At 43.1% G+C, this 26,995-nt stretch overlaps 1 protein-coding gene across 1 annotated transcript in view; it reads left to right on the top strand.

Annotated features, from left to right (window-relative positions):
- The window catches only part of ONECUT3 (one cut homeobox 3), a 99,549-nt gene extending 94,153 nt beyond the window's left edge, over window positions 1-5,396 (top strand). The window contains exon 2 of the mRNA XM_030219442.1: window positions 5,104-5,396. Within this exon, the coding sequence (XP_030075302.1) occupies window positions 5,104-5,396 (293 nt within the window). The remainder of the gene's footprint in view (window positions 1-5,103) is intronic.
- Window positions 5,397-26,995: the final 21,599 nt, after the last annotated feature.

The following is a 26,995-nucleotide window of genomic DNA, read 5'->3' as shown; positions in this document are numbered from 1 at the left end:
CCCCTTTCAACCTCAATTCATGCCCTCTGGTTCTACTCCCTTCCCGTCTCTGGAAAAGGTTTGTTTGCGGATTAATACCTTTCAAATATTTGAACGTCTGTATCATATCACCCCTGTTTCTCCTTTCCTCCAGGGTACACATGTTTAGGTCAGTAAGTCTCTCCACATGCTCCGACAATGAGTTCCAGAGCTTAACTATTTGTTGAGTGAAAAAATATGTCCTCCTGTCTCCTACCTTTGTCTGGTTTAACTTATCCGATTAAGAGTTGAATATAGGCCCTTACCTGGATAAGTGCTAGCTGGCTATACATACCCAGATTTTCAATGCCAGTACCCAGACATGGCCCAGAATATCCAGGCATAAAGGGAACCTTTCTTCCCGAGGGAAATATTTCGTAATCCTATACAATCCATGGTATTAAGCCATGCAGACTACTGCAGCGGAATCTATGCGGGATGTAAAGAACAACTCATAAAGAAACTCCAGACCGCCCAAAACACAGCAGCCAGACTGATATTCGGCAAAACACGATTCGAAAGGGCTAAACCCCTCTGAGAAAAACTACATTGGCTCCCAATTAAAGAACATATTACCTTCAAAATCTGCACCCTGGTCCACAAAATTATCCACGGCAATGTCCCAGGATACATGACAGACCTCATAAACTTACTAACCAGAAACAGAACCAAATCATCACGAATATACCTAAACCTGCACTACCCTAACTGCAAAGGACTCAAATACAAAACAACCTATGCATCCAGTTTCTCCTATATAAGCACACAACTATGGAACTCACTGCCAAAAGCTGTGAAAACAATCTATGACCATCTAAACTTCAGGAAATCACTAAAAACCAACCTATTCAAAAAGGCATACCCTACAGACCCAACATAAATGCCTACATTCTGCAACACAGTAAAACCAATGATCGTACTGGACATGATATAATCTTCCCTCTCTTCGAACCCCTTTGTGCCTGACTCTAATGTACCCTATTCGACCACAACATCACTTGTATTCGTTTTCTCTGCTGAACTTGGCTAACGCCTTATGGCACTATGTAAGCCACATTGAGCCTGCAAATAGGTGGGAAAATGTGGGATACAAATCTAATAAATATCGAGTCCTTGTTTTATAAAATACAGTCACAAGTCTTTGGTATGATAGATTCTCTTTCCTATCAAAATTTGTAGTTCCTTTCTATTTTAAACTGGTTTTGATTTATGTAAGCTGCCTGCTAGTTAGCCATGGCGGTTTAGCAAATGTAATAAGCTAGAACTGGAACAAATGCCAATCCCCCTTTGCTCTACGCATTTTGTACCCATGGGAACACCTATGTACATGGGGAGGAGGAGGGGGGTTTATAACAGGATGTATATATGGGAAGTCCCAAAAGCAACTGTGTTAAGCCCATTTTTTAAGGACACCTTGGGCTAGATTCGATATATGATGCCGAAAAAAGTGCTGTTCTATAAACCACGCTTAAAGTTAGGTGTGGTTTATAGAATAGCACTTATGCCCAGGACTCAAGCCTAACTTTAGACACGGCCATTTGCACCAACTGAAACATGGTGCAAATGTATGCACCTAAATTAGACATCTATGCCCCTGTTCCATCCATGACCATTCTATTTCTGCACCCCTTTTTTTCACTCGCTCATAAAATTTAGGCATGGATCATAAAAAAAAGGCAAGGATAAATCTGAGGGGGGGGGGGCAGACTCAGGAGTAACGTTAGGAAGTATTTTTTCTCGGAAAGGGCGGTAGATACTTGGAATGCCCTACCATGGGAGGTGGTGGAGATGCAAACGTAATGGAATTCAAACATGCATGGGATAAACACAAAGGAATCTTGTTTTAGAAGGAATGGATCACGGAATCCCAGCGGAGATTAGGTGGCAATGCCAGCAATTGGAAAGCAAAACCAGTGCTGATCATAACTGAATAGATATGGATGGGCTGGAGTGTAAATTTTAAGGAGCTTCATAACTTTTAGTACAAGAAGAGTGCTGGGCAGACTTCTACAGTCTGTGCCCTAAGAATGGCAAGGACAAATCAAACTCGAGTATACATATAAAGTATCACATGCCACGTATCTTCTTGGGCAGACTGGCTGGATCCTTCTTTACCTGCCATCATTTACTATGTTACTATATGTTACTTGTGTAAGTTCTAATTAAATCTAATTAGTGCCAATAACTGCTTGTTTAAAAGCCAATTATTGGTACTAATTGGCTCGTTATTCAGTTACATTGTGTGTGCAAATTGGGTGTGTGCCAAACTTTGCGTATGCAATTTTTGCCGACTTGTATAGAAATAGGGGGCATAGGCATGTCGTGTCTTTATGCTCCCAGAACCAGCCCCAACTGTGCAAATGCTCGTGCATAAATCACACCTGCATCTACATCTCAACTGCACCCTCATTCTGCCCAAATTATGCCCTCAGAATGTCTACATTCCTATTGCTTATAAGGAGGAAGAATATTTCCATGTGCCCACTCTGTATGCAGGTTTATAAGTCACAAATTATCCCCAGAATGGACAGTTCCTACCAGCAATGTATCCAGGATTTTTTTCACAAGGGGAGCGTCTTCTGCCCCCTGCCCCGCCCCCCCCACAGCCCCCTGTGCTGCCCCGTGGCTCCAATGCCCCTCCCCCATCCATACCTTCAAAATCAGTTCCACTCCAGTCTTGCCCGGGCAGCGACAGTGTCACTTAATTATAGACTGCCTGTGCCTGCACCTGGACTTCCACTCACTCTGAACATCCCGCCCCTTCTGATGCGACTTCCTGTTTTGTGAAGGGCGGGGTGGTTCAGAGAAGAGAAAGTCCCAGTGCAGGTGCAGGCAGCCTATGAGTGCCACTGCTGCTGCCCAGGCGAAGACTAGAGCAGAGGTGATTTGAAGGCACACACGGGGGGGGGGGGGGGGGGGGTAATTGCAGAGCTTTGTTGGGAAAGGAAGAGAGAGTTGTCAGACAGGGGGTGCATATACAACACATGCACCTTGAATAGACAGGCCACTGGTTCCTACTGCTAGAGCTTATTTGCAGTCTAGTCGACAAACAAATAGACTTTGAGATAAAATAGAAAGGTTATGATTGAGAAGAATTACAGTTGGTGCAGATAAATTGAGGGACCCTTTTGTGCATCACAGTGTCCTGCTATAATTTTTGAATGTGTAAAATAACATTTTTAAACACAGAGGGGGCATGTCTAGGGCAGAAAGTAGGCAAATCTATGCAAACCAATTAGCGCAGGTTTAGTGTATGAGTCCCTAACACTTACAAAATAGGTAGGTCTCCTGCACTAGTGGCCATGTGCTAATGGGAAAATTATCACTTGCCCATTAATGGGACAATAGGAAATTTGGAATTTTACCCCTTCTGAGACAAAGCTCTTGATGGAGGGGGACAGGACACTAAGGACTTCACAGTGCTCTAGCTTCTCTGGATTGGCTCAGGAGGACTTGTCTTCAGCAGCAGCCCAGACGGAGAGAGAGAAAAGAAGGGGGTGAGATGCTGGATGCAGAGTGAGGGTATAGAAGGGGAAATGAGATGAGATGCTGGACAACTGGGGAGGGGGAATGGGAGATGCTGAATTCTAAGGGGGGGGGGGGAATCAAAGGCCTTGAGCCACCCAGTGGGGACTTTCTACTGAAGGTTGTCTAGTGCATCTGATACCTTGGGCCAGTTCTGACACATACAAGCTATGTGTATAGGAGGAGAAAGGGCTGGAGGTGGGCTGGGGACCAGACCAAATATTGTCCAGAGAGTGGTGAAGTTCAGCCACTCTCTAGATAACTTATAAGCATAATTTAAGCCTGCAAAAAGCTGGCCTAGCTTATGTATTGAAGCACCAACACAACGACTGCATAAGATGTATATTCAGTGGTGCTTTCTTATATAAAGAGCACCATTGAATTTTCTTTAGCCAGGAGTCCATCCCATTGTTTCTAGTTAGCTTTACATCTGTAGTGTAAGAAGGTTTAGAATATCTACTGTTGATTCCTTAGGTTTGTCCATTCATTGCTGTCTATGTCAGGGCCGGTACAAGGGTATTGGGTGCTTAGGTGAACTTTCAGCCTTACCCACCCCCTTCCCAATTAACTTTCAAGCCCCCTTATCTTCCCCCCTCCCACACAACATCATGCTTATCACATACATACAAATAATATTGAGGGTAATTTCCAAAGGTAATTTATGCAGGAAACCAGTCTATTTGAAAATTGCCCATTCTTCCTGCAGGTAAAAGTATTCATTGATTGACTTTGTGCAGCTAAAAAGATCTACTATTTTGTTTTGACTGCAACATTTTTTTCATGCCCCAGAAGCTGCTACCCTAGGCAACCACCTAGTCTTGTCTAATTGTTGGGCCTGTCCTGATCTATGTATCTCTTGAAACTAGTTAGGACAGGTTCTACAGTCTTGTAGCTATGAGCAGAAGCCAAAACAAATGAACCTGAACAGCCAAAGACACTTGAATCTGATCGTCTATTTTTGTGAGGGCTGCAGTCGACTCTCACTGATTGCAAATACGTGGCAAGAGAGTGGCTTGTGCTGTTCCTTTTAATTTTTTAGGGGGTGGGAGAGAGGATGCCCAAACATGGAGATCTTATGCTTGTCCTGCAGGAGTCTCCAGCTACAAACAAACAAGCCACAGTGTGGTACATCAGTCCCCAACAGATCCCAACATTTCAATACTTCTAAAGCATAGCTGTCAGGACCAGACTGATCATGAAAACCAAGAACATTTACAGGATGTTCAGATGGACCTGCATAGGATGGCAGTGCCACTTAGGCCTGGTTCCCAAAGTTGGTATCATCCAACGGTGTACCCTGGAGGTTCATCCCATCCAATTCTTAATATGCAGCTTTATGACCTTATCTGTATGCAGTAACCACAACTTTCTAGTAGGACTGGGAACATTTTGAGTATGAGTGCTGATCAAGCTTTAATTAAGATCAGCCCAATCGGACTTGGATCAGCCATGGTTCTAATAATTGGGCAATGTCAGTTCTATTCTGGTAGATTGATTGCCATGGATGATCATAACCATGCCTGCAATAATGCTTGTATCCTTTTCTTTTGATTGTCTTAGCCTGCAAGCGCAAAGAGCAAGAACAGCAGAAAGACCGCAACCTGCAGCCCAAAAAGCAGCGTTTGGTCTTCACCGACCTTCAACGTCGCACCTTGATCGCCATCTTCAAGGAGAACAAGCGCCCTTCCAAGGAGATGCAGATCACCATCTCCCAGCAGCTGGGCCTAGAACTCAACACTGTCAGCAACTTCTTCATGAACGCCCGCCGGCGGTGCATGAACCGCTGGCAAGAAGACCCGGGCGCCAACCCCGGCATACCCTCTTCATCCACAAGCACTTTTTCCAAGGCATGAGGTTTGGTTTTTCCCTCTCCAACAATTGAGAATGACAACAGCAACAACATCCCACCACTACCCCTCACCCCCCAAAAAATACATGTCTAAAGTAACCTAATAACCTAACACCAGGGCAGTCTAGTGTAGGCTTCTAAAGGCACGCAAAACAACCATAAAGGGGAAAAAACCTGCACTGTACAAGTATGTTGTGTCACCAGATTTATTTTTGGTGTTTTTCTATGCATTGGCCCAGAACCCAAGAAATTTAAACTGGAAGGATCCTGTCTGTGAGACTGAGTTTATCTTTTTCTGGTAACTGAAGGAACTTAAATAGGAATGGGTCTTCAGCCTATCGCAAAAGGCATCTTTTCCTTTAAAAAGATACATTAAGAAAGTAGTAGCATTATTAGAAGCACGGGGAAAACGTAGTTGAAAGTTATGTTAAAAAAAACAAAACAAAAACCCAGACCAGATTCAAGACAAACATGTTGGTTTTAACCTGCAGAAAAAAGTATTCACATGCCACCCACAATACTGGCTCGTTTTCTGACACCAAACAGGTAGTCATTTTCAGAGCCTGTAATTTTCTAAGAAAATTTTAAACAGAGATAGATTACAGTTGTGAAATCAAAATTATATCTGGATGTATATAAATGTATATGTAGATATAGATATATATAAAACACACACAACCCAAACAGGAAAGTATCCTTTATAGCAAACCCTTCAGCATGAGGTTTATTTATAACAAATGAAAATGTTGTGTTTCAAAATAAACCTTGTGCATTATGGTTTCTGTTCCACAAATACCTTGAGCTGCATCAGTGGGAGAAAAGCCTGTTATGGCATTTCTTCTCATGGAGCAAAAATGTTAAAGAATTCCAACACCAGCTCAGAGGATATTTACCTCTGATGGGATTTTACTCCTCAGAAAGATGTCTGTACATCTTCAGATTTTGCAAACTAGGAGAGCCAAAGGCTACTTACCAGTCAAATTAAGTCACAACTAATGATCTTTATAGAAAAGTGTGTGTGTGTTGACATATATATCTATATGTAACCATATATATATATATATATATATATATATATATATATATATATATATATATATATATACATATAAAGTAGGGAAGTTTACAGATCTGTCAACAAGTCATTATCTACTGGGTGTTCATGGAATATGATATATCTGGCACATTTTAGAAATTAAAAAAGCTAAGCTATCATATAGCCCTTGTAATATTTAAAAAGTAAGAATCCAGGCTAAGATACCTTATAACCCAAACCTTTACTTTCCAGAAATAGAGGTCTGCGTCTAAGAAAACCTCACTACTGCCATTAAATCCAGTCCAGCAGTTAAATATTTACTACCCAAAACTTCCAATTGATAAGGAACAGGCTCAGTGAAAATAAAAACATACTAATCTATTCTAGGTTCTTACAGAAATTGAAAGCCAATGTGGGGGATATAGGCAATGCCTAGCAAAACCTTGCACCTCCAAGGCAGGGCAAAGTGGACCAAAGTTTTGGTGGGAGAGACAAAAGTTGCACCATGCCACCTCTCAGTTTAAAGCGGGTCTAATAAGCACATTCAAATCGGGTATAAGAGGAAAAAAAAATTAAAATGGATTCTGAAAAGAAGGGAGAAAAGGGCAAAACACACTGCTATCCAACCTTTGCTCACTTCAGCAAACGCACTATGACAATGGTAATTTTCTAGAAAAATAACTAAATAAATAAATAAAAAGGTACCAGGGTGGGGCCAGTGGGGGGGGGAGAGGTTCCACCTTTCAGCCAAGTTGTACAAAGTTCCAGGCTGGCAACCTGGCAGGGAACAGCAGTGCACTAGCGGTGGCTGCACTGTACAGGCCTATGGGAAAGCCAAGTTTTAGCAGAAAAGTCCTGGAATGGTGATGAGTTTGAGAAGACTTTTTTTCTTTCCAAGAGTGATATTTAATATATTCCGCTTTGTTGCCTCTTTTCATCTCTGCTACCAAAGAACCAAGACAACAGACCAAACCAAACCAAAAAATAACCCAAAGTAGCGCGACGCAATTTCAGAAGAGAAGATGGTCATATTTTTTGTGTGCCAATAACAACTGCCTTAATGCTACTCATGGGAAATTGGGTTCTGGATAAACGTGACACTTCATTTGCGTGCTCTCTCTTTCTGAAAGTAGCTTCTGTGCCATAAGTAAAAACCTGAACCACAAGGGCCAGAAACATTGAGACCGGAAGAATCTTTCAAAAGCTCCTTCAAAGTTTCACGTGCTCCTGGTCCCTCTTCAGGAGCGCCTCCTGGTGGAGGGAAGGGTCAAGACCCCTCCTCCTTCTATCATTAAGGCCAGGAGGGGGCAGAAACCACATTGTACACTACTTAAAATGATGCGGGTAATAGAAGTACCATCTCAGAGGTGTGTATTAAAAAAAAATTAAAAATATATAAAAAGCGGTTTCTATTCACTTTAAAGATAAAATGTTTGTGCAGCAGTTAGGCACCTTGTTGAAAAGCATATATAGATATATATATAGATATACATATATAAATACATTTATCAAAAAAAAAGTGTTAAAAATGAGAAAGAGAGAGAATAAAACCCTTCACTTGAAAGAAAAACATTCTACTTCAAACACACACACAAAAACCCCAACCGCTGTGTGTTGAACTGCAAGAAATCATGACATACAGAACTTCTAGCAATGGGGTTTGATTCCCCCCAAAAAGAGTAACAGTGAAAAAGTGTGTCCTAACCACTACCAGAGAAAGAGAAAAGAAATGGAAACTGGAAGGTGGGATCGTGTGTTTTTGCCAAAAAAAAAAGAAAAAACAAACAACATAAGGAAAAATGCAAACAAAATGTTTCCCCCCTCCGAGTCTCTCGTTGTAATGTTGTGAAATGGTGATGGTGATGGATTCTCGGACCAGAGCTAGTGGTATCTATGTTTCTACCCAGGGAAGTGAAGGACATTTTACTTGACAGCTTCCCTAAGCTCCAAATAAGGACATTTTCAGACATTTCTAGTGAGAACCCTCAAGAAAAAGGCTACCTCACTTGAGTTTTCAATTTGTGATTTAAAAAAAAAATCACGTCTAATACCAAAGATTTGCTCTCACTTGCCTGGTCTGTGCTGGAAATGCATTTTCCCGCTACCTTTGTGACAAGTACATGCATATCCCTCCCTGCCCCCTCTTGATCCTCCCCCACTCTTTACTTTGTTTAAATCTACCCCTGCCCCTTTTCCCCATCCTATGGCCCCTGTTTTCAAAAGAGTCCCCTCCATTCTGTGGTTATGGCAAACCTTGGCCTTTTGAAAACAGGGCCTCTTCTGAGCCCATGAAGAAGAGAAGAGAGGTTGGTAGTTGATGCTAGACGAGTGCCTTTTTTCTTGTACCAAAGGTGTGATCATTTGGAAAAGTTCTATGCTTTATCCTAAAGACTCATGACAATACCTCATTTCTTTCCTGCAGCATTCGGGTACTGGAGCAGCATAAGAGACTGGGCAGCATGTAGGGCCTTCAATTTTGTTCTTAAAAGGCATCAGTTTTCAGAATCCCAGCTTTAGTCGTAAAAAAATTGTGATCCACCCTAGTTTCTTCTCAGGCAACCCTTTGAGTAAAGTTGAGTAGCTTAGGGAGAGGGCCATGGAGCACCAAATTAAAGTCCAAACTTTTATGGAAGCCTTCTCAGATGTACCCATTGTCCCCTGTGCAATAACCTCCCACTACCAGGAGTACACAAGCATCGGTTTTCACTTCCGTTGCCTACTCTTCCTGCTCCTCTTTTCTCTGTAGGACAGGTAGGATGTGGGAGCCTGAGAAACGTGGTTGTTCATGGATGGACGCTAGGTGGGGAGGGGAGTTTCCTGGAGCAGCAGCTGGAGACAGAAAAGGGCACAAGCACCAGCTGGCAGATTCTGCCCTTCTCATCTGCTTGTCCTCTCTGCGATCCCCCTCTGACCGCCCAGGAGGAGTCAATGAGCAGTGCATCATGACTACTGTTCTTGCTTCCTCCTATGGCTCTACTAAGAACAGTATCCACAGTGCCGGGCCTCCCAGGACCGTGTGGATCTGAACTGTTGCACTTCTCAATGAAGCCTTTAGGAGACAGCAGTGGGCAAAGTGCTGTTCATTGGCTCTGCCCTGCTGAAGACAATCCAGTGGGGGAGGCAGGGTGAGAGTCAGATAATGATGTTGCAGGGGGAGGTGGTGAAACATGTTTATATAAGGGAAATAAGAGGAGAGAGGGGAAATTATTCTATTTAGGTAAAGAGGTCGAAAAATTAATATTAAGTGGGAAAAATGTCATTATGCAATAGTGGGGTTTAAAAGTATATTCATATTATAGTAAGGCTCTCTTCTTGTTTGTCTATAGAACAACAAATATTTAATCCTGCCCTGATTCCACAGGGTTATTATATAGAAATATTATTTGGACAAACTTCCAGGGACAAGTCTTAGAGGCCTCACCCCTTCCCAAAAAGATAAGTCTGCTTAATATCATAAACCTCGGTGAACAGTGCACATGGGAATCTAATCTGCCAGTGGACCTTACCTACCCTCTACCAAAAGACCATTAAGAAGCCCAAAGGTCCAAGTTCAACCACCTGCTAATTAAGTCAGTTCTGCCTTATTAACTGGAGTTTCACTGCACCCCAGAGAGATTTTGAAAGATCTTGCCCCCTTCCCTCCCTTCCCCCATTACAACCAACGATGGAGCAGCAGAACTTATGTTCTGTGTTCCTGACAGAAGATGAATTCTGTCTTCTTAGGCCTTGCTCATACTCTAATCATCCCTAGCAAAGTCCTTTTGACAACAGAACCTGGAGTGCACGATTATCGGGCATCAAGGAAAGGACAAATCTTTTGATTCTGTGATTCATGCATTTTGGATGAATTTCTAGTACTGACTTCACCCAGGAGGGAGATTTCCATCTCACCATTTAACTCCCTTTCTTTTTAACTCAGTGCCCAAGTGAAGAATTCACTGAATTGTCCCATGTGATGTAGTCATGGCAATTTTGGTGTCTTTCTGAGCACTTTAGAAAGAAATCTTGAAGGGAGCTGGCAACATAGTTAACTGGTCCATCCCATCTCTATTCCCATCTGCATTATGGAAGTCCACCAACACTCCACTGAATATAAGAATATAAGAGTTGCCATACTGGGTCAGACTAATGGTCCATCTAGCCCAGTATTCTGTTTTCCAAACAGTGGCCAAGCCAAGTCACAAGTGCCTGGCAGAAACCCAAATCGTGACAACACTCCATACTACAAATCCCAGGGCAAGCAGTTGCTTCCCATGTCTGTCTCAATAGCAGACTATGGACTTTTCCTCCAGGAATTTGTCCAAACCTCTTTTAAACCCAGATACACTAACTGCTGTTACCACTTCTTCCGGCAAAGAGTTCCAGAGCTTAACTATTCTGAAGTTTTGAGGTTTACTCTTTGATCTTCTAGCACTAGGCAAATGTTGAAAGGAATCAAACTTTGGGCTTGTAAAATATCACTGGTTTAGAAGAGGTCACACATTGGCTAGATTCTATATATGGCGCCAAAAAATGATGCTGAACAAAGCACTATTCTGTAAGCTGTGCTTAAAGTTAGGCGCAGTTTATAGAATAGCGCTTACGACTGGGAATCGCAGCTAACTTTAGGTGCGGCCAATTGCACCAACTGAAACATGGCGCAAATGTACGCACCTAGATTAAGTGTATATTCCCCATTATTCTATAACAATGCACGTAAATTTTAGGAACACCCCCATTCTATTCATGACCTGCCCATTTCCATGCCCCCTTTTTCAAATCATGCGTAAATTTTAGGTGCAGATTCAGTCCCTAAATTTACATGCATAAAGTTCAATTAGCTTTAATTTGTACCAATAATTGTTAAAAAGTCAATTATTGGTGCTAATTAGCTTGCTATTCAATTAAATTGTGCGCACAAATTAAGCACACTCCCACATTTGTGTGCGCAATTCTTGGTGACTTTTACAGAATTAGGGGGATTATGTACTACAGCCAAGACAATGCCCCTGCAGTTCCTGCTTTTTGAGACTTTGACTGTCTTCTAGTTTATTCTCATGAAGCATTTTCAATTAAAGTAAAAAAAATAAAAAGTCAGTATTTACACTTCATGCTCAATACGTAAAATATGCTGAGCTCCTAAATGTAAAATCCTAAATTAGCCTCCTTAATTTGTGCCCTATTTTCAGCCAAACTTATAAGCGTAACTTGTCAGCTGAAAATTCATCTCAATTTAGGACCTTAAAGGTTATATTCAGAAATTTAGGCCTGCCATTAGTTTGCCTGGATTTATGAGCCTAAATTTATTAATCTAGTGCTGAAAATCTATGCTAGGCTCCTGACTTCTTTTCCCCGTCCCAAATATGCCCTTGTTGCCACTTCCTTTTTATGCTCCTAAATTTAAGAGTTTAATGAAATTTTGAATACAACTTTATGCACTCATGGGTTCTTTTACTAAGTGGTGGTAAGCCCACCGTGGTCTTACCATGGGCCAAACAGGAACTACCGCTGGGCTACCTTAGCAGCCCAGTGGTAGTTCACACCCCCAGCACCCACCCAGCGCCAGGTTAGCACAGGAGCCTTTACCGCCACCTCAATGGGTGGTGATAAGTGCTCCCCCTTGAAATGGCCACTCGGTAAGTGGTTCACTTATCGCACGGCCATTTCTTTAAAAAAAAAAAAAAGAGACAGCCTTTTACCCGATGCGGTAAAAGGGGATCTCACTAGCATAGGCCCCCTTCTGCAGCTTAGTCAAAGGACCCCTCAGCCCTAGTACATTTTCAAAGAGGTCAATTTGAGCTTAACCCTCCATTGCCCCATGTAAGCTGCATTGAGCATGCCATGAGTGGGAAAGCGCAGGGTACAAATGTAACAACAACAAAAAAAACTCTCAAAATCAGGAGCATAAATCTTTTGGATACTGGGCCCTTATTGTCCAAATGCAAAGTTAACAAAGTTTGACAAAATTATGCAGGGTACTGGTGTATTCGTGTGTGTGAGAATCAGAAGGCACAGAAATGCAACATATTGTATATGCATCTGTATGCCTTCCTAAAAGAGACTCTTTTAAAGGTGTCACATGGCAGTAAGAATCAGCGCTCATGTGTGTAATAGTTTATAATATACACATACGAGTGCTGCCCCCACCCCCACGCTACCTAATTCTCTGTCCTGGGAAACGCCTACACACAGATCATATAAAAATAGGCACTGGCTCCCAGTGCTGGGGTAGTTTTTAAAGTGCTTATTTGAGGATGTCTAATGCTTTTCTCAATGCTCAAGTGACTTATAGAACTATTCCTCAAGGGTGCATGAAACATTAAGAGCAAGGAGCTGAACTGCAACATTTGATCTACGTCACCCATGTTTTTACCATCAGGTGGTTCTGTAGTCTTGCAGTTCCACACGCTCAGGCAGGCAGTCCCCTGGAAGTCCCGCAGTCTAGATGGACCTCACACTTTTTTTTTTTTGCTCTCAGTCTAGGTTTTAAAGGCAAAGGCGCCAAAATTTTTTAATGATTGCGGGTGATAAACGCAATACAAATTACCTGTCCCTAGACACAATTAAGGAGCTTGCTGAATATTGGGGGTGCTCAGCACCCACAGAGCTGGCTCCTGCGACTCCTTGTCTCTGGAAATCACACTATACCTGTGTAATCTAAGCCCTAGCTAAGAGAGGCTTTGTGACTGGAGTGGAGGAGTAGCCTAGTGGTCAAAGCAGATGCTAGCCAGGGTTCAACTCCCACTGCCCCTCCTTGTGATCTTGGGTAAATCCTTTAACCCTCCATTGCTGCAGGTGTGAGTTAAATAATCCAAAATCTATTTACTGCTCCCCTGCATGGTTTAGATTTGCATATATTCATCAATCTGATCTTTTTCTTTTCTGTATTTTATTTTTTGGAAACTAAGAGGTCCTTTTACCAAGGTGGCCTTTGCATACCCTTACGTGAGTTTCCCCCGAGCACTAAGGCCATTTTTCCTTCAGCCAGAAAATGGCCGTTTTTCCATCTTCTCAATTAATGGCCGTGTGCTAATGTTGCCACTGGCACATGGACATTAACAAAAATGAGCCCTTACCACTACACATTTGTTAGGCAGTAAGGGCTCACATGCTAATCCTGCACTAATTGGTTAGCGCATGAAAATGTAGATGTGCTGATTAGCGCAGAAACACCCACTCTCTGCCCCTAACACACTTCCTCCACAGAAAAAAATGTAAAAATTCTTTTGCTTGTGGTTTGCGCACACATATGTCAAATTTACCACAGGACGTCTGAGCATGTCCCATGGTAAAGCCTTGAAATTGGGTTAGGCATGGGCTATTGCCTAATACAGCTTAATTTAAGGACCCCTAAGGGTTCTAAGCCATGATCCAATTCATGTTTATATCAGTTTCAATAGGACCCAGGTCACCCTGCACAGCAGAATTAGTTTTTTGGGATCTGCAAAAAAAATTTTTTTTTTTCATTTAAACACTGGCACCCTGATACAGAGCCCATGGTGGTCAGAATATTTAAAAATGCAGCTGCTGTGGGTAATAAAGATCAAGATATTAGGCAGCAGTAACCGAATAGTGGCTGCGGTGGAACACAGGAACGTAACAGTAGCCATACTGGGTCAGACCAATGGTCCATCTAGCCGAGTATCCTGTTTTCCAAACAGTGGCCAAGCCAGATCACAAGTACCTGGCAGAAACCCAAATCACGGCAACTCCATACAACAAATCCCAGAGCAAGCAGTTGCTTCCCATGTCTGTCTCAATAGCAGACTATGGACTTTTCCTCCAGGAACTTGTCCAAACCTTTTTTAAACCCAGATACGCGTCCTCCGGCAAAGAGTTCCAGAGCTTAACTATTCGTTGAGTGAAAAAATATTTCCTCCTATTTGTTTTAAAAGTATTTCCATGTAACTTCCTCGAGTGTCCCCTAGCCTTTGTACTTTTGGAACAGTAAAAAATTGATTTACTTCTACTCGTTCTACACCACTCAGGATTTTGTAGACCTCAATCATATCTCCGGAATTATCCGGTGAGCAGTGATAGGCCACTAACCTGGGTTAATGGCCTAAGTATCACCACTATCCAGGTACTTCTGGCTCTGCAGTGGCAGTGAACAAATAGAGGTGGTCAGAGGAAATATTCAGTGACACTATCCAGTTACTGCCACTGAATATCTCTCTCATCTCTACTTATCCAGATAGGAGTTACTCCTATGCAGATGAGTGTCTTTGAATATTGACCCCAGGGTTACCACACAGCTCCATGATAAAGAGGGACAGGGTCAATCGTCCCTGATTTAGCCTTAGTCCATAGTAAAGTGAGGAAGTTCAAATTTTTCCTAAAATAAAAAAACAAGATGACTTTTCCCAGGCAGAGAAATGGGGCAAACTCAGGACCAGCTCAGTCTGTCCCCCTTTTCAGAGCGCTAATTTAAGGGACTGGAGATTGTCATCCATGGTGTACTCAAAGCCACTGTTTCTGCCATAGCTCCCATGCCATAGCTCCCATACCGTGGCCTCAATTGTAAAGAAGTCCTACAAAATCTGCTTGCCCTCACAATGATGTGCCACCCGTGCTGGTAAGAACATGAGTAGAGGACATTCCTGTCGCTTAGGGAAAACACTGCCCTCACCTTGTTAAAAAAAAAGACCTTTTAGATGCTAGCACCCTCCACTCTGGTGACTGGAGATATCTGACACTTCCTGGCATTCAAGTTCAAAAGGCTGTGCCCGCTGTTGGCCTAGTCCCTTCTGCCCAATACCCAACTGCTTCACTTTATACCAAAGAGATTTTTCCACTGTGGGGAGTCAATGATCCTCTTTCGGCACAGACCTCTCAAGCCTTTGACAATTTTGTCTGAAATACCTCAAGATATTTAATGTATAGTTTATGTGATAAATTACTTAGCTAGTTTTTGGAACTTGTGACTTGAAGCTTTATACTGTTAAATTATAATTTTTTTGCAGAGGTTTGGCATGTTCTATTTCTTTGATGCGTTGAATGGGAGACACATTGAATGTTCAAGGCATTGAAAGCTGGCTAGTTTTAAGAGACACACACACACAAAAGAAGTGAGACACAGAGAGACCCATGGACTTTACAGTTTTCATATTTTAAAAAGAGAAAAAGTCTTTTTAAATAAGTTATGTTCTGACGTGTTTAATTTTATCTGATGTCTTATACTACAGTATTTATGTGTTATGTGTTTTGAACTGTAATTTTAAAAATAGCTAAAAAAAAAAAGACAAATGGATTTCTGATTTATGCATGAAAAAATGTAATCTTTCCTGAACTAATGTAATAATTTGTCTTTGACTGGGTGAGGGAGGGGGAAGGAGAAAGAGAATAATTTCCAACCAAAAGTTTCATCGGAATAGAAGTGATGCATGAAATATGTTTTCTTCACCATCTGATTGTGGGACTTTTCTCTTAGATGTTTTCTGCATTTGTATATATTAATAATGTGTTGTAACAACACTAAAGCACTGGGAGAAGTTACCCAAAATTAGTTGGCACAAGGGGAAGTGATACAAGTCAAAGGTAGCTTCAGTAGTTAAATAATTCAATACCAGGGCTTAAAAAAAACCTGTGTTCGAATGCATAGAATCTTACAGAATCTTTTTTTTTTTTTTACTGTGTTCTATGTGTGATAGTTTCTTGAAATGCGCTTTGAAAATGTATGTCACATCTTGCCAAAAGTGGGGAAATTGTAAGTGACAACAGGGCAGGAGGTAGAGAAAGTCAAGTGAAAAGAGGGATGGAGAAAGGGAGAGGAACGATGGATTTTTTTAAGCTCTGATGTTACAAAGGATTACAGAGTTGAAGTGTAGTTGAAGCAATAGGTGAGACAAGCATGACGAATGGATATGCTTTCTAGTGTCAGTGCGAGAGTCCCGCGAGGGACAGGGCTCAAGTGTCCCCAAGAACTTTGGGGCCCCTTTTACTAAGCCACGTAGGCTCCTATGCGCGCCCAAAACGCACGCCAATTTGGAGTTACCGCCCGGTTACCGTGTGGCCCTTGTGGTAATTTCAATTTTGGCGCATGTCCACTGCACGCGTCTGAAAAATATTTTTTTATTTTCTGGTGCATGTAGCAGATGCGTGCCAAGTGGCATCTGTTGCGCATAGGTCTTTATCGCCCAAATTCTTTACCGCTAGGTCTATGGCTGGTGGTAAGATCTCAGACCCAATATGGACGCATGGTAATTTTGATTTTGCCGCACGTCCATTTTCGGGGGGGGGGGGGGGAAAGGCCTTTTTTACGGGTGCGCTGAAAAATGATTCTGCGCACGCCCAAAACCTGCGCCTACACTACCGCAGGCCATTTTTTTAGCGCACCTTTGTAAAAGGACTCCTTCGTTTCCTAACATTAGACAGAGATACCAGAGCTTTCAGACCACCCTTAGAAAAGGGGTGTTAGTTAGCCCACTCAATTTCAGACCACTAAAGTTAGCCCAAAGCAAAAAAGAAAAATTTTCAATTAATTGAGCTGAGTATAAACAGGCCACAAACATAGCCAATGTCTCCCTGTGAACAACATGATGTTTTTACCAGTTCTTGTATCCTTCTTTTCATTTATTCACTTAGTATCAAATCACAAGTGTCTTTGCTCAGAAGAGAGACAATCAGCCACAACATCTCTTCCTGTAGTCATGTATAACCCAATGCTCTCCAAGACAAGGTCATTCCCTCCTGGATCAATGGCAGAAGATCCTAGAGGGCTCCCTCTTTGTTCCCTTTGTTGTGGTCACTTGAGATCACCCCAAGAGGAGTTTCTGTGCTTTCTAGTTGTTTTGAAAGGTAATCCCCAGACTCAAGTACATGTGTTCATTCGTTATTTATTGAGCACATTTTGACAGAATAATGGGATCTTCAAGTCCCATTTAATGCACTTTGTCAATAGGGCCTGCATGTTTGGACTGCATGAAATAAACCCTCTCCCTTGTGCTCTGATGTCCATTAAACCTCAAAGGAATGTAAATGTGACAGTTGAAATGTTTTGGTACTCTAGAGTAATATGCCACAATATTTCCACTGAAATTCATTGACTGAAGCTGGACTGAGGGAAGGAGCACAATCACGTGCATCCTAATTACAAAACCTCATATTTTAGGGCTCGTTTTACAAAGCTGGCGCTACAAAAATAAATGCAGCCCGGCGGTAGTTGCTTTTTAGTGAGCAGTAAGCCCTTGGCTTACTGCTCGCTAAAAAGCAAGTACCGCCGGGCTGCATTTATTTTTGTAGCGCCAGTGTGTACCCGGCAGTGCTGCGTGCTGCCCGATTACCGCCAGGTTAGCACTGGAGCCCTTCTGCCACCTCAGTGGGTGGTGGTAAGGGCTCCTCCTGCCCACAAAATGGCGGAGCAGCAAATGCTTCGCTTGCCACATGGCCATTTCTTTAAAAAAAGAAAGACCTACTTTTTACCCGCTGCGGTAAAAGGGTGCCTCAGTGCATGTGAAAAAAAACACACACCGATGCCAGCGCAGGCCCCCTTTGGCCGCAGCTTGGTAAAAGGGGCCCTCAATGCACTGGAGATGTTCTTTAGCTTTTACAAAGCTGTGGGAGGGCTAATGCGTGGGTAGCCAGCAGCACACCCACGTTGGTGCGCCCTGTGTGGTTACCACATGGGTAGCGTATAAGCCCTTACTGCTAGGTCAGAGGGTGGCAATAAGGGCTCAGGCTATAACTAGGCACTCGCTAGTTTTAATATTACCACAGGCCCATTTCCCAGTCCTTTAAAAAAATGGCCTTTTTCCCAGCCGTGGTAAAAAGTGGCCCAGCGCGTGCCAAAAAAAGAAGTGCCCACACTACCGCAGGCCACTTTTTACCACAGCTTTGGAAAAGGACCCCTTAGTTAGCAGAGAAGTCACTAATGCCTTTTGACCTGAGTTCTCTTTCGCTTACACAGAAACATGACGACAGATTAAAAGTTATTTCTTGATTGGGACAACACTCGTAATGCTTGGTGTTCCCATCTCATATTGCCGTATGGACTTCATCAACTATTCAACTTCAGTGTACAGTGTTCTCTAAAAAAGATACCATTGGTCCATGAGACCAATGCATTAATAATATCAATCACCTATACGTGTATATCCAGAGAAGCTTAGTCAAAAGAGTAGAAGACCTTGCCTTCCTTTATTTCATCAATGAGCATTGAGAAGGTGATTCATATGCTGGATTTATCCAAGTTCCTGGCATTGAAAACTGAAGCTTTAACCACTTTGGTCCTCCCTTGAGGTACATGGACATCCATCAAGTAATCTTAGGAACATAAGCTTTGCCATACTGGGACAGACCGAAGGTCCATCAAGCCCAGTATCTGGTTATTTCACATTCTGCACTCAGAATGACCCTTGAGCACATAGCACAATGCAAAGCAAAACATGTGACTGTAGCTAGGAGGATAAAATCTGAACCCCTTTTCCTTTTCCTTATCCTCAGTGTTGACCAACTTTCTCCTCTGTCTGCACGCATAGCTTCTTCGGGAAGTAGACTGATTCTCACCCAGTTACCAAAGTTGTTTCAAGATCACCTCGAATCATACCAAAGATTATATATAGGTAATGACAATCCTTGCTGTCGCAAAGGCAACTTCTAATCCTGGGGTGTTCGTGAAGCTTACTTCCTTACTGTGTGAGGCCAAGGACAAAGAGAATTCTGGTGCCAGTTGCTTGGCGATGAACAAAATCTGTGGGGAATTGACACACCAAAAGCAATTTGGTTTCTAAATTTACCCAACCATCAAATAGAGCTAGAACATCTCACAATGAGCTGAAGAACTGCCCTAAACCAAAACCTTTATAGAATTTTCTCAGCCTTTAATGCAACCCTGCAGTCCTTAGAAAAGTTTGGAAGTCATCAAAGTTTGACAGGATGTAAATGTAACTAAAGAAAACGGATTTCTTATAGCAGGTATCTCAAAGATTAGTTTTCAATAATAAAACCTTGCCTGACTTGAGTAATTTATCCTCCATGTAATCATGGCTTCTATTATACAAACTTTTCCCAGTTTTCCATTCAAATTGCCTCCTCAGGGCAGCGTTTTTCACAGGCTTTAATACAAATGGTATAGGATTGCATTATGTCAGCTCATCTCAAGAATCAGACCCCAGGTCTCTATCAATTTTATTTAAAATACTGTTTCTCCAAGGTACTTTTTGCTTGCAAAGGAGGCACCTAGTACATAGGAAGACTCGCCAATTAACATCAAGTCCACAGATGCATTGTAGGCCAGGCTTTGATTTGCAACTCGCATCTTGGCATTAGAAGTCCGGGACAGCAAAGAGATGGAAGTTTTAACAGCGATCTAGGGTCTATTCCATTCTGTCTGTCCCTGCTGACTTGGGGTTTAAATATATTGAGTTTCAGCTTATCCCTTGGATTTCAGGTATATGAGAGCCATAAGCACAGGCATACTCAGGGTGTGTTGAACTGATCTCTCTCCAAAGCAAATAATATTCACTGGAGAAATCACAGAAAAAGCGCTGAAGGAAATAAAAAGAATTCCAGTGTTCTGAAAAGCAACCTTTCACACCAGAGTTCATTCTTTTTCCCAGCCCTTGTCTTGGAGAGCAGAAATTGTCACAGGGGAGAATGAGAGCCAGAAGGTCAGGATGGTATAAGTTATAGGATAAATGTATTATACACCAAGTTGTGTTTTCATTCTGCTTTCGGTAGCTTCTTGCTTTTGTTTTCTGAATGATTCTTTTTAATGAATTTTCTGTTGATGGACCAGGTAATTAACTGATAGACATTAAAAGCAATCAATTGCCTTTTCATGTTTTCATGTTTGGCAATACCTCTGCAGAAATCTTTTACAAGCCTACAGGATGGCACTGATTTCTGTCGAGGCTGGTATCTCATCCAAGCTTTGCATGCTTTTTGGGACTTTTTGAATGTATCTGTTGTGTTTTTAAAATTTTATTTTCCTGAATTCTTGCTATGCCACCAAAATGTCCCAGGAAATGTTCTCCTGCTCTGGACTGCATCTTGCGGTGACTGTAGCTGACTGTAGCTGCTGTTTTTTGTGTGTTGCTAATATATTGTTTGTGCTTTATAAAAGGGGAAAAATTCCTAAAATCAAAAGAAAAAAAAAAACAAAACAAAAAAAAAACCCCTAAGTGTTTGGCACTTTATCCTGTGTACTAGTTTGATGTTGGTACCATCCATGACCTTGACTTTGCCATGATGAGCAGTCTCCGCAACAGGGGAGAGTCCTCACTGCACTCCTGTTGAGAGAAAGAGAAAAAGCGAGAGAGAAAAACAACAACAAATATTTGTTCATCTCTTATTGTTTATCACTGTGTTGTAAGTTTTTCTGCAGTTTTATGTTCAATAAATTGTTTTCTATTCATTCACCCAAGGCGTTTCATCGGACGCTACCATTCTGTGTGTGTCGTTATTTAACGGTGTACAAGCTGTTGCTTCATTTACATAAACTATGTTCTTGCTGATAGGTTCATGATTGACTAATTCCTAAGCCTATGGTTCAATTTCTAAAAAAAGAAACAGGTATCGGGTCAGGGCCAGTGGTTACCATACCTTCCACTCTGGGTGTAGTGGAGGGAAGGAAGCAAGTTGCTACAGGTCATTAAAATTTTCAGGCAGGTGACCTGACAGAAAAATCGCTTGGGTTAATGTTTAAATCCAGAGGTGAGTATGTTTTTGAAATGTGTTTAAAAAGTACATATGGTTGACACCACCAAACAGATAGGCAGCAGAACTGAAGATAGATGGGGAGAGCTTGCTGCCACAGCTGTAGATGTAGCAGTGATATTCGGGTACTGTGAGGGCAGTTCTAAAAAAAGGCACCTCTTTGGAACCTGGGGCCCTTTTACTAAGGTGCATAGGCGCCTATGTACATCCAAAGCACATCAAATTAGAACTACTGCCTAGCTACCGGGTGCCCCGGTCGGTAATTCTATTTTTGATGCGCGTCCAAAGTGTGGGGCAGAAACTAATTTCTGTTTTCTACCGTGTGGTGCTAACTGGGTGGTAAGCGGCAGTGTATACGAGCTGATGATTACTGCCTGGTTAACGTGTGAGACCTTACTGTTAAGCCAATGGGTGGTGGCAAGGTCTCGGGCCAAAAATGGACGTGCACTGGTTTTAATTTTGCCGAATGTCCATTTTCAGCCACAAACAAAAAAGGTCTTTTTTTCCAGGCGTGCTGAAAAATGGACCTGTGTGCGTCCAATACATGCACCTACACCAGCACTGGCCATTTTTCGGCACACCTTGGTAAAAGGACCCCCTAATTTTGTAAAAGAAAGTAGATGCCCATCTGTATTTTAGGTGTGACCCCTTGCATCAGCCTTACAGATGGTATACATACTCACACCTATGTGGGTCACTGAAAAGAGTGTGCATACATTTTTATTTATTTTATTCATTTATTTGGATTTTGTGCACACCTTTTTCAGTAGTAGCTCAAGGTGAGTTACATTCAGGTACACCATTATTATCATAATTATACCATTCTATAATTTATGTATGTAACTATGCGCCCTGCCCATGTTAGGGTTACCATATGTCAGGTTTTACCCGGACATGTCCTCTCTTTGAGGACATGGCCGGGCAACCGGGCGGGTTTTGCCAGCCTGCCCATTTGTCCGGATTTTTGGACAAATGGGCAGGCTGGTGGGCGGGCCTAATGGTGTCCTATCCCCTCCCCTTACCTTACTCTACTGCCCTGAAGGTCTAGTGACCTCTCCGGGGCAGGAAAGAGCCCCCTCTTTTCTGCCCGGAGTGCTGCCCTGCATTCTCTCTCTTCCCCTTGCAATGCTGCATTGCTGACGGTCCCGGCGCCGATTCAAAATGGCCACCGAGAATTGATGCGGCCTCGTGAGACTTCTGCAGAAGTCTTGCAAGACCGCTTCAACTCTTGGTGGCCATTTTGAATCGGCAACGGGACCGTCAGCATTGCAAGGAGAAGAGGGAGAATGCAAGGCAGCGCTTCTGGCAAGAAAGAGGGGGCTCTTTCCTGCCTCGGAGAGGTCACTAGACCACCAGGGCAGTAGAGTAAGGTAAGCGGAGGGGATAGGACACCCTTAGGGGTGTGTGTGTGGGGTGAAAGGGGTGGGACAATACGTGGCAGGGAGTGGGGTGGGGGTGTGACAGGGGGCGGGCACGTGTCCTCTTTTTAGGGGGACCAAATATGGTAACTATAGCCCATGTGTACACCCACCTTCAAACTATGCATTATTCTATTCTGAGCATTGCTATCCCGCTTGTACCAACAAGGAATGTAAGCGGGTTACAGTAATAAATCTAAACACAGGAGGATTCAGTAAAAGAGAACAAACCCCCAATCACAGAATGAAGTATTTAATAAATAAAAAAAAGTTTTCCAGGTCTTACGAAAAGTCCACTATTCTGCCAGTGCTCGAATTTGAATGGGAATATTGTTCCAAATTGTATTAGATTGATACCGAAAACAATCATCATTTCCTGAAAAAAAAGAAAGGCCTACCTTTTACCTGCTGCGGTAAAAGGGGGCCTCGGTCGGCATGCGTCAAAAATATGCCCTGACGTCAGCACAAGCCTCCTTTGCCGCAGCTTGGTAAAAGGGGCCCTCTGTTTTCTAGTTAGATATTGATGTTATGTCTCTTATCTTATATTAATTTATATAATTTTAAAATTGTGAGCTCCTTGTTTTGTAGACTGGTTATACTTTATATTGTAATCCACTCTGAACCTATTTCAAGGTGTTGAGGGGAATATAACACTAACATTAACTCATTAGTGCCCAATGTTCCCATATGGGCACTTATTATGGGAACATTGGGCACTAATGGGTTAACATTAATTTCCTATGTGATGGTCCTCAAAATCTCTCGTTAAGCCAATTAGGTTAGGCGCATTGTTACAGAATATGCCTGGATTTTGGAGCAGATCTCTAGGCACGCTATAAAGAATCTGGCAAACATTGGGCTTTTACCTCAGGATGCCTCGGTATGTGCCATAGTATGCCCCAATGGCGTAGCCACAGGTGGGCTTGGGTGGGCCAGGGCCCACCCATTTATGGCTCAGGCCCACCCAACAGTAGCACATGTTTAGTGGTAACTGGTGGGAATCCCAAGCAGCGCTAGCTGAAGATTTCCCCTTGATGGTAACAAAAACACTACTCTCCACGACACCCGCACCTGTGCATGCTCAGTTTTCAGTGCATTCCTGCTGCCAAGGTGGAAAGAAGTGTTTTCCCACCAGCTGAGATATTGTTTGGTGGTGGTTTGGGGGGGGGGGGGAGAACCCTTGGTGCCCACCCAATTCTTGCCTAGGCCCACCCAAAATCTGTTGTCTGGCTACGCCCCTGGTATGCCCTTTTAAGTTGTGGTAAACGCGAGCTAGCAGTTACCACAGCTTAGTAAAAGGAGCTCTTAATGTCTCTGGTAATTTTGATTTTTTGGTTTTTGCAGGTGCACATTTTTGAATTTAGGACCATTATTTGATTATATTTTGCCCTTATAAATAGGCATTACATAGGTGCAATTTTGCACTTCTCACATAGGCACCCTATTATCAAATTACCCCCAGTGAGGGCAATTTTCACACCATTTGCCTGTGTGCAAAGGACTCAGACATTGTGCCCAATCTTCAAATTTAAAATTTGCACCTACATTCCCTTTGAAAGTTGTCCAGAAGTCTAGAGCAGTGTTTCCCAAGTCCAGTCCTGGAGTACCCCTTGCCAGTCAGGTTTTCAGGATATCCACAATGAATATGCATGAAAGAGATTTGCATATAATGGAGGCAGTGTATGCAAATCAAGTTCATGCATATTCATCGTGGATATCCTGAAAACGACTGGCAAGGGGTACTCCACATCCAAACTTGGGAAACACTGGTCTAGAGTACTGTGATCATTGCACCTGCTTCTGGAGTCATTGAAATTTCAGTGGAAAATATTCAACGGTGGGCTGACTGCATAACTTTGAACAGATAAGACATCCATGTAAAATTATCAGGGTAATTCAATAACTGGTGCCTTGATAGACTCATAAATGCATTACATGCTATTCCAAAAGGTAGTACATTAGTAATATTCAATTGCCAGAGATCAGAATTTATTGACCACCGCCACCATTAAACCAGCCTTGTCATGTCCAGGCACCAGCATCGAAGCTAATGCATAGCTGGTTAAGGGGCCCTTTTACTAGGTTGCGGTAAAAGGGCCCTGCGCTAGCAGCAGCGGCCATTTTTCTGCACTCCAGGACCCTTTTACCGCAGCAGGTAAAAAACCCCAAAAAAGAAAGAAATGGCTATGCGGTAAGTTTGCACTTGCCATGTGGCCATTTCACAGAGAGCCCTTACCGCCACCCATTGAGGTGGTTGAAAGGGTTCCTGCACTAACCCGGTGGTAACTGAGCAGTGCGTGACACTGCCTGATTACCACCAGGTAACCCCTTGCAGAAATATTTTTTCAAATATTTCTGCTAGCACCGGAATTGCCACGCACTAGGGGTGGAGCTACCACCAGCACCCACATTGGGCTGGCGGTAGTTCCGGATTGGGCCCCTATGTGCAGTATTCAGCACTTAACCGGCTATGGGTAATGCAGTTCTATTTATGCAGTTAATCTGGCCAGTTAAGTGCTGAATATCAGCTCTTAACTGGTCAAGTGCTGACTCCGCCCTGGAACACCCCCAAAATAGCCAGTTTTCAGTTCAGCGCTAACCGGTTATTTTCAAATTAGTGGCAATTCAACTGGCCAGGAGTCACTTTTTGCGAGTTAAATTGCTATGAATATCAACCCCTTGGGGGCCCTTTTACTAAGCCACGTAAGCGCCTACATGCGCCCAGTGCATGCCAATTTGGAGTTACTGCCCAGTTACCGCATGGGCCGGGTGGTAATTTCATTTTTGATGTTCGTGCGCTACGCACGTCCAAAAAATTAATTTTTATATTCTGACATGCATCAGCTACGCGCGTCAATCAGCATTCTACATGCGTAGGTCATTACTACCCTGTTAATGCATGAGACCTTACCACTAAATTGATGGGTGGCAGTAAGGTCTCAGACCCAAAAAGGGACGCGTGCCAATTTTGATTTTGCCGCACATCCATTTTCGGCAAAAGTTTTAAAAAGACATTTTTTTACAGACGTGCTGAAAAATGGATCTGCGCACACCCAAAACCCACGCCTACACTACCGCAGGCCATTTTTCAGTGCACCTTAGTAAAAAGACCCCTAAGTGTGTAACTGCAAAAGGGAAGTATGTGTGGGTGGAGCATGGAAGAGACGTGGAGGGGCATAATCGAACGGGGGCACCCATCTATAAGGGTGGCCATCTCTAATGACGGCCCCGTTAAGTGGCGTACCCGACTGTATTATTGAAACAAGATGGCCGGCCATCTTTCGTTTCAATAATACGGTCGGAGCTGGCCAAATCTCAATATTTGGGCCGCCCTTAGAGATCACCGGTGTTAGAGATGGCCTCCATTGGTTTTCGCCGATAATAGAAACTAATGGCGGCCATCTCAAACCCGGCCAAATCCAAGGCATTTGGTCGTGGGAGGAGCCAGCATTTGTAGTGCTCTGGTCCCCCTCACATGCCAGGACACCAACCGGGCACCCTGGGGGGGGATGGGCCTGGGTCCGCCTGCCTGAAGTGCACTGCAGTACCCACTAAAAACTGCTCCAGGGACCTGCATACTGCTGTGATGGAGCTGGGTATGACATTTGAGGCTGGCAAAAAAATGTTTTTTTAATTTTTTCGGGGGTGGGGGGGTGGGAGGAGGTTGGTGACCACTGGGGGAGTAAGGGGAGGTGATCCCCGATTCCCTCCGGTGGTCATCTGGTCAGTTCGGGCACCTGTTCGAGGCTTGGTGGTGAACAAAAAGGGACCAAGTAAAGTCGGCCAAATGCTCGTCAGGGCCAGCCTTCTTTTTTCCATTATCGGCTGAGGCCGGCCATCTCTTAACCACGCCCCCGTCCCGCCTTCGGTACACTGCCAACATGCCTCCTTGAACTTTGGCCGGCCCTACGATGGAAAGCAGTTGAAGCTGGCCAAAATCAGCTTTTGATTATACTGATTTGGCCAGCCTTAGGAGAAGGCCGGCCATCTCCCAATTTGTGTCGGAAGATGGCCGCCCTTCTCCTTCGACTTATAGAATACTATAAGTTCCTTGCTTTGCATGTGCACGTAGGCATGCTAATTTATGCCTTCCATTGAGCTGACATAAATCATCACACCTTAAATGTAGCACGCTTGTGTTCTATAATGGTGAATAGATGCCATTAAAGAATTGGTGTTCAGCACATGGCATCGGTGCATTTATCTTGAGGTGCCAAGTTATAGAATTGCCCACACTATCCCCTTAATTCTATAAAACTCACCAAAAACTGTGCATGCAAATGTGGATGCGCACCCAATTTACGCAGGCAATTTAATTGAGTACTGAGCTAATTAGCACCAATAATTGGCTTTTTAACAAGCAATTATTGGCACTAATTCGATTTAATTGGGTCCCTTGCCTAAAAATTACGCGTGATCTGAAAAAGGCGGCACTGAAATGGGAGGGTCATGGGAGTAACAGGGACATTCCCAAAATGAATGCATGTTGTTATAGAATAATGGGAATATGTAGGT

This window comes from Microcaecilia unicolor, chromosome 11 (genome assembly GCF_901765095.1).
Source record: "Microcaecilia unicolor chromosome 11, aMicUni1.1, whole genome shotgun sequence".
NCBI classification, from domain to species: Eukaryota; Metazoa; Chordata; class Amphibia; order Gymnophiona; family Siphonopidae; genus Microcaecilia; species Microcaecilia unicolor.
This window is presented reverse-complemented; position numbering and strand designations above follow the sequence as displayed.